The sequence below is a fragment of the Limulus polyphemus genome, unplaced genomic scaffold (genome assembly GCF_000517525.1).
Source record: "Limulus polyphemus unplaced genomic scaffold, Limulus_polyphemus-2.1.2 Scaffold3664, whole genome shotgun sequence".
Classification (NCBI taxonomy): domain Eukaryota; kingdom Metazoa; phylum Arthropoda; class Merostomata; order Xiphosura; family Limulidae; genus Limulus; species Limulus polyphemus.
In genome coordinates, this window is record NW_013669274.1 from 77591 (window position 1) to 86164 (window position 8574).

Sequence of the window (8574 nt, forward strand, 5' to 3'; positions counted from 1 at the left end):
AGTGTTTTAGTAAGGACGCAGTGCAGTGTGTTCAGTTCTGGTCCACTTATTACAGAAAATATACTGATTTACTTGAAAAAAATTCAGAAATGAGATACCAATATAATTTATAGTATGAAACATTAAATTTATTAAAAAGAGACTCAAGGCTTTAAGTTTGCTTTCTCTGAAGTTTACAATTAGATGGAAATTGTTAGGGGCTTCAATAAACTACCCAAGGGTGGAGCTGGGCTATTAGTGGAACTTGATAGTCAATTAATCATTGGATTCATTTATCAATTATATTCAGCTAATCAATTATTCTCATATGAGACATATAGAATAATCAGTAATTAAAGTGTGGTGGTATGCAACAGTATGCATACCAGTAAGGACAAAAATGGCAAAAAAAGGTATACTGCTATAAAACATCTTACCCACACCTATCTGGTTTCACATAAAAATATATTGGTTTGACTTTGATGTGTCTGCAACTGTAAAAACAAGTATATTTCACTTCAGGTCAAACACTAATTCACCCCCACCCCTTCCAAATGTGGATATACTGACACCTGTTCCAAAGTGAACCTTGAAGGAATTGATTTAGACGAGAATGATTGATGGCTGGATGCCAATCTTGTGTCTTCATGGGCACAACAGACAGACACAAAAACTATGGAAGAACTGGGATGACTCTCTTCACTGCTTCCTTGACCAACAAATCTGTGATAGCCCTGGAACAAAGTTCTGAAATCCAAAGATCTGCAGGAGACAGAAACACTACAGGTTGGGTGGATAATGGTGTTGAAAATGTGAACTGAATGACTAATCCTGATGCATGAACCAGTAGTACCCATGGATCCGTGGTAAAGGTTTTCCACACATCCAGAACTTCTCGAAACTGAGCCCCCAAAGACTGCAAAGGTATACGTTAGTCCCCACTGTCACTGGTGGTGTTCCCACAGAGCGGAGGAACCTCATGAAATCTTTATTATGGGTACCAATGGACCAAGGGGCTGATGTCAGGGATTGGGAAACTCGATTAGGGGTGGAACTATGAATCCCTGTAGGAGCTAAGGAAAGTCTAGAAACCAATGCCAACAAGGATGAATACAGATGGGTGAAATCATCCCTTGATTCCAAAGACTTTGGAAAACCTGCAAAAATCAAGGATCAGAGAAAGGGGGCCTCATGTAACTCCTGGAGGGTGGCATCCAGTAGACAAATGCCTCCAACAAAGCATCTCTACCCAATAAATCCCAACATCATACCTGCCAATCAGACTAGGGAAAGTGCAGAATCTGACAATCAAACCAAGGTGGATGCTAACAATGGTCACAAATCCTCATCAAATTGATGTGACGATTGCTGAGAGGCTTCCAAAAAAGTTGGAGGGATGATAAATATCTTAGCACCATAACTAGGGTCAGACAAATCCTAGAAAATTGTGGTTTATTTAGGTTGATCACAGACTCCATTCTGGAACCACACATTTCCAGGAGCGGGCCTATTCTTTGAGATTTTAAATACACGTCCATCTGGCAGTGATAGGCTAAAGCATGTTGTTCCCAAAAATGTGGTGGACAAAGTATAGCTGTCCCACCTGCCTGAACCGCAATATCAGGGGATGGAGGAAGAACTAAGTATTGCACTGACTTTTCTGCCATCAAGAAAGGGACAGACTTAAAAGCAACTGGGGAAAGACCCAAAACATCACACACTCAATTTACCAACTGAAGAAAAGGAGCTGGAGGCTGCTGGTCCTAATTTGGCTTCCTGAGAAGCCAACTGAATAAAGAAAGGTGCTGGAAAAAGTGAATCTCAATTCTCTCCAGAATGTCCTCTAGTGCAACCTCAGCTAAGAACATGAAGAATGCTCAAAGTATCTCCAGTGGTTGTAGTACAGAGAAACCCATTAATGAATGCTTTGTCAAGAAAATGTGATAACATTATCTGAATGTGGTGCTTATATACAGTTTTGAGGGCACATTAACGTAGGTGGCAAGTGTCACAAGACAGATATCACCAAGGGGAATTAAGTGGAGAATAAAGGACTGGAGCAAGCAAGAAAAAATCAGACCAGTGCTTAGATGGGCAAAGAAATTAAACCCTGGCAGATAAGTTTTGGAAGAATTGTTTCATCCTTTGGGTATCCTTGTTTTAGTGATAGTCTTGACTCTAATCCTAAATAACATCTCATGAGGTTTGACCAGTTTAGGACATCTAGATTAATCTTTAATCCATATACTTAGTTAACAATGGAAAACAATTTTTCTAATAAAACTATTATTATAAGATAACTTTTCTTGCCAGTCTCAAATAAAAGTTGCAAATATCCTATAAATGATCAGACAGTTACATACACATGTAATTGCTACTATGTAGACATCGTCATGCAAGTAATCCAACATTTTATATATGCGATCAACATGGACTCTTTTATTTACCAGAGTTCACTGATTACACCCAATTTCTCAGAAAAGCTGAATCAAAAGGGAAAAAATTGTTTTAATCAGAAGAAACTTGATAGATTAGTAAATAGTCAAGAATGTGGGGAAAAATGCTATTATTAAAATCATGTAAATTAAAGCATTTAAGATGTAGCAACTGAAAAATAACCTATATGTGTAAAAGAAAATATTCTTTCTACCATGATTGTTGGGAGAAATCAAACATCTTTAATAAAATGTGGTTTTGGTAGCCAAAATTAATCAAGGTCTGGGAACTCTCCAAATTTTGCATTAAGTATTCAGTAAGAATATTATTTTCAGTTTTACAAAACTTCATTTTCAGTTTTGTAGTATTATCTTGAACAGGGTGCACAAAAGAGCACTTATAATCTATATACTACTAAAACTCTGAGATTGTTTGTTTGCTTGTCTGTAATTAAATACAGCAAAAAACGGTACACAATAGCACCATATTTAGAATGAAATGAGAATAGAAACAGAATAAAACACGTTTCATTAAAATCGGGCCATGGGTTACCGAGTTAGTGCCATTTTTTGGGTTACTTTTATGAAAATTTCTAGCATGAGTAATTTTACATTACACTACTGTTTGCGCTCTTTACAAAACTTCATCAGGCCACTGGTTACTGAGTTAGTGGCATTTCTAGGGTCACTTTTATGAAAATTTCTAGCATGAGTAATTTTACATCACACTACCGTTCGCGCTCTTTACAAAACTTCTTCATTCAAATCTATTTCCCTGTCAATGTTCCCATCTTCATTAAAAGACTAAGATGACAAAAACAAGATCTTGAAGAATTTCTCAATAATGTGCATTGGTTATGGTAGGTTAATTCTAAGAAAAAATAAAGTGTTACTGTTTCTTATTTGTAGAAGGTTTAGAAGGAAAGATCACAACATAATGAACTAATTCATCACAATACCTGAAAACCCTGACTTCACTTTTTGAAAAATTAAATGGTCTTTCCTTTTACTCCCAATCAACAATCAAATATATTTTCTTGAATTATGAATAACATGAATGGATTGAAATATTTAATTAAATTATCTCAAATAAACCTTCATTTCAGTGCAATATTGAAATTAGTTTGAATTCTTAATAACCTCTGAATAGTGGGTGACCCAACGGGTCACGGGTGGTCTAGTGATACTTGAAAGTTTTAGCCAAGTAGCTTTCACCTCCTTATCCTCATACCACAATGTAGAGTTGACAAAGCATAAACATCATTCTGTGAAATGGGCTATCTCCAGAACAATTGAGGCTATTACTACATCTCTCTCTCAGGTTATTCTTGATTTATTCTCTATTTTTCAAAGATATATAAAGCCACCAGACTTAGAACAATTAAGCTGCAATGCCATTATATTCTAGATACATGAATGACCACTCTAAAAGTTCATTTATAAGTAACAATTTTAAAAACCTAGGTCTAGACTTAGTATATTATTATGCAGATTAAATTCTCTCAATATTGTTGTTTAAGACTCATAACATAAATATAATAATATGTAGAATTATACTGGGACTTTTCTCTACGTTAAAATACTTCTATTTGCAAGCTTTCAGCCCTCTTACCGAAGCCTTCATCAGGCAACAATGTTCTGAGTGAAAAAATTCTTTAAACTGTGAAATACTGCTTGAAAATAGGTATCTAGACAACAGTCGTAACAATAACTGGCATCTTGTATTACAGTTATTAAACATATAGAATATCAATTGATCACTTTGATATAACAAACATAAGGAAAATACAATTATAGGTATTAACAGAGAAATACAAAATAATAGAATTTCTAAACTTCAAATAATACATTAAAGGTTTAATTTTACATCGAATCCACTACAAATAACATGCTTTATGTCTTTTATTAGTGGTGTCCATGCAGTATTGAGTAGATGTTAGCCGTTGTTTTAATTAATACCCACTGGTGGTCCACTGTTTTGTGGTTGGATGGCAATAGCTTCCTTGATTTTTCTATGTTTGGTGTTTTCTTATCTGTCTGTTATTTCGGCACTTTTTTAAGTTATTATGTGATCGTTTTCTTGAACATTAAAAGCTATACCTGATGTGTTTATAGCACAGTTCTTAATATCTCTTTGGTGTTTTTTGAACCTTATTCATGGGTGTTGTGTTTCCCCAATGTATTGTTTATTACACTCACACCTAGTGTTATAAACCATGTTCTTTGTGAGAAGACTGGGAAGTAGGGATTTTACCTTCGCAAGACTGTCGTATAGTGTAGGAGGACTTAAGAAAACTACAGTGATGGTAAGTTTACTCATTATCCTACAAAGTTTTTCTTCTTGGCCTGGTATGTAAGGAAGAATTGCCTTTTTCTTTTTGTTGTGATTCATTAGTAGTTGAGCCAGATGAACCACATAACACATGTTGAATCATTATATTTGGACAACCATTATTCCTGAAAATCTTCTCAAGATGTTTAAGTTCTTCATCTACGTAAAACGAGGAGCATATATTTGCAGCTCTAGATTTTAGTATTTTGATAATCCCAGTTTTGACAGCTATTGTATGGCATGAGAAAACAATTTTAAATATAGGTCTAGACTTAGTGTATTTATGTACAGATTTATTTCTATCAATATTGTTGTTTAAGACTCATAAAATGGGTAAATTAATAGAAACTTGCTAATAAAAGTATTTTAACATAGAGAAAAGTCTGTGTATAATTCTATATATCTCTCAATATTGTAAGTTTGAAGATTGGGTCACTGAAAATATGCTTGTTCACAATATGAGATTTTTGGTCCATTAAGTATCACATTGTAATTACGACATCTGATGAGGATGGTTAATGGTTTTTAGTTCTTGATAGTTTAATGCTGGTATTTTCTAATTGCTTAATGAGATATAAAATATGCTATCCATAGTGAGTTGATAATTGTTGTATAAAATTAGGTAGATTAATATATAGAGTTATACACAGACATTTCTCTATCTTACACCATTCAGAACAAACTATTTTTCGTAAAAGAATTTCTTCACAATCAACAACAAAACGTAAGTGTTAGAATCAAGTCTATGGTAACTGTTCAAGATTACAAAGATATCATGAGAATTTTTGGAATCAGTGCTGACCAAGAATATCACAAGGTCAAATAAAGACAAATCAGCAAGTTTCAAAAACTGTTATTGTTATCTAAATGTGACAGGGACAGGAGAATGGATTTAAATAAGCATAAAGTTGTAAACTTAAATGACAAATGTCTTAATGATAATGAAATAACTGTACTATTTCTTGGACTTAATTTTTTTTCCTACCATGAAACTAGTACCCTACACTGACATCATTGCTTCCAATCAAGTATAATCTGGATGGGAATAAACGTAACAGTGTCATGAAAGAAAGGGATCTTGGTGTAATAGTTGATCAGTCTCTTAAGCTATCCAAGCAGTGTGCTGTTGTTAGTGGTAGGGCAAATAGGATTTTAGGTTGTATCTACTAAAATATTGAACATAAGTCTAAAGAGGTTAGTTTCATTATATAGGTCACTGGTTAGGCCACATTTGGAGTAGTGTGTTCAGTATTGGGCTCCTTACCTTAGGAAGGATATTGAATTTTGGAAAGGGTTCAGAGGAGGGTTACCAGAATAGTACTTAGGATGGAAAGGTTGTCGTATGATGAGAGATTAAGATCTCTGAATCTATTCTCTCTTGAAAACAGAAGAGTTAGAGGGGATCTGATTGAGGTGTTTAAGATTGTAAAGGGAATTGATAGTGTTGATGCATCATCTTTTTGCATACTTAACAGCAAGAATAGCCAAGATAGACCATTAGGTCCCTTGTCCCTTAACATTATACTAGGTTATAATACAGCGGTTGGCTTCCTAAAGACACTGACTGTACAGTGTATAAAGTATTGGGTATCTACATGTCACAGTCATGTACTGTTCATCTGGTATTGGCTGGTAATTCCTGTTTCACCCTACATTAAACGTTACAAAGAAACATAAGATTTCAGTAAGAAAGCTAATTTTAAGGGGTAATGATAACATCATTTACATTAGAATTATGATGTTTTTAGCTTATATAAAATACAGAAAAAATAAATCTACTTTTAAATACCCCTACAACCTTCACATTATCTTATTTAGTATTCTACAAAAGGTTTGAGTCTAATATATCAAGCCATATTTGTTGTAGGCTAGCAAGAAAATTATATTAAGAAGAATTAGAAATGGGACATTTTGAGCAGATTTTCTTTTCCTTCTAAATCTAACATACATGCTTTTTTGTACATTTTTATATGTTTACAGCATTAGCAATCAATAGTAAAAGGTTTTAAAGTGTTGATTAAATTGAATCTTTACTGTTTAAGGTGTTTTCTGCCAAAATGTTTTATTAGGGTTTTGTGCAGTTACTTGCAATCCCTATTATGAACCACTATCATATACACAATTCCAACAGACAGCATGTCAAAAAATAAGAGGAATTGGAACTGTAAGCAGCTGATACTTTGGCTTTACAACAGTTTTTTTACATCATAGCATGGAACATAGCTAGATTGAAAGAGCTTTAGCACATGACAAATAGTAGGCCTAAAATCCATAACTTTAAGCTACAATGTAACAATTATTGCAAGTTATGATGTAGAAAGGGGGGAGTTTACTACAGGTACACATCTGTCAGTCATGATATTTCAGTTTTGAAATCAATGAGAATACATAATCTCACCTTTACTTTAATAGGTGTATACATAACTTCATACTTGGTGTTTAACATTTGGTTGTTGACAGTTTTCATTTCATTTATCAATATACTATAAATTCATGCATATAGGTTTTAAGTTGAAGTATCTTATTAGGGTTAAATTGTATCATGCTTTGTCCCAAGTTTAATGCAATGTCTCAGGTTATTAGGTAGAGCAGTTTTATTTACATTGTTTCAATTACATGTTCACATAGTGCAAAAGATCAATAAACATATACATTTATTAACTGTATTTCGTTAATTATTAAATAAATAATTCAAATTGCAGCTTAAATCTACTCATTTTAGACTGTGGTATCTAATGGTAAGCTTTTATTTTTGCTACATAAAATTCAGTGAAACCCCTGTATATCTCAAAAAAAGTCAATACTATACTCAGCATAAGTGATCCCTTCAATTTTAAAACATAAATGATTATAACATTTAAACATATAGCTAAGAGCAATATAACACTAACACTGCAATATTAGAATACATGACTAATAATACTCCGATATTACAAATACAATACCTAATATTAATAATAAGTTCATACGCATTTAAGCCTACGGGTTGCGCAAAAATCACACCTAGATACCCTTAATTTTCATTCGGTATTTACGAAAACAATAACTTCAATTTCAGAACTTTCAGAGTTAGTGATTAGGCCTACTAATTCTTCAGATGTATTTCTTAATGAAAAATCGAAATTGTTTGTATTTTTCACAGTTCTGTTTCCCAAGAACAAACAAGGCGAATCAAATACATAGATCTTACCCCAGTGCCAATTGAACTCATTTTTTCTAATGTTGTTTGAACTCAACTAGAATGTACAAAACGAAAATCCTCCAACTTCTTGTTCAAAGAGACTCACTCGTATTGCCGACTCATTTTGTCTTTACCTGCTACCTAGCGGGAAAAAAGTAACATTTCGAATTAAAAATTAGAAAGAGCTTTATTGTAAATCATTTTCAACACTATTTTTACAGGTTTATTGGGCAATTTTTTTTATCAAGTTAATATGATAATGTTGAAAAGAATTTCAAATTCTTTAATATAACATTCCCTATGGACAACATTAGGGAACATTTTATTCCTTATTTTTAGTTCTGAATATGCACAGGTATTCACATAACACGCGGTAAATAAAAACAGTTAAAATTGATATTGTTTCAAGCTAACTTTGTTCCTTTGTCATTTTCAAAGTTGCTCATACCAGTAACCTGTTACTGCTTATGGAGAACATTGTGTTGTAAGCTATATTTTTCAATGTTATCATTTAACTGCTTGTTAGAAAGAGCTGCTAATCAAGACGATGACACTAGATCTAGAAAGTCCATAAAAACACTCCTAAAATACTGTTACGACATCGAGGTCGCGTGACTAGTATCATGCCACGTCATTCTCAAACATTC

The 8574-nt window shown here is 33.4% G+C and overlaps 1 protein-coding gene across 1 annotated transcript in view; it reads right to left on the reverse strand.

The window, feature by feature from the left end:
* LOC106469805 (proteasome subunit alpha type-3-like) overlaps positions 1–8068 on the reverse strand; it is a 33493-nt gene extending 25425 nt beyond the window's left edge. The window contains exon 1 of the mRNA XM_013930315.2: positions 7937–8068. Coding sequence (XP_013785769.1) covers positions 7937–7957 — 21 coding nt within the window. The 5' untranslated portion in view covers positions 7958–8068. The remainder of the gene's footprint in view (positions 1–7936) is intronic.
* Positions 8069–8574: the final 506 nt, after the last annotated feature.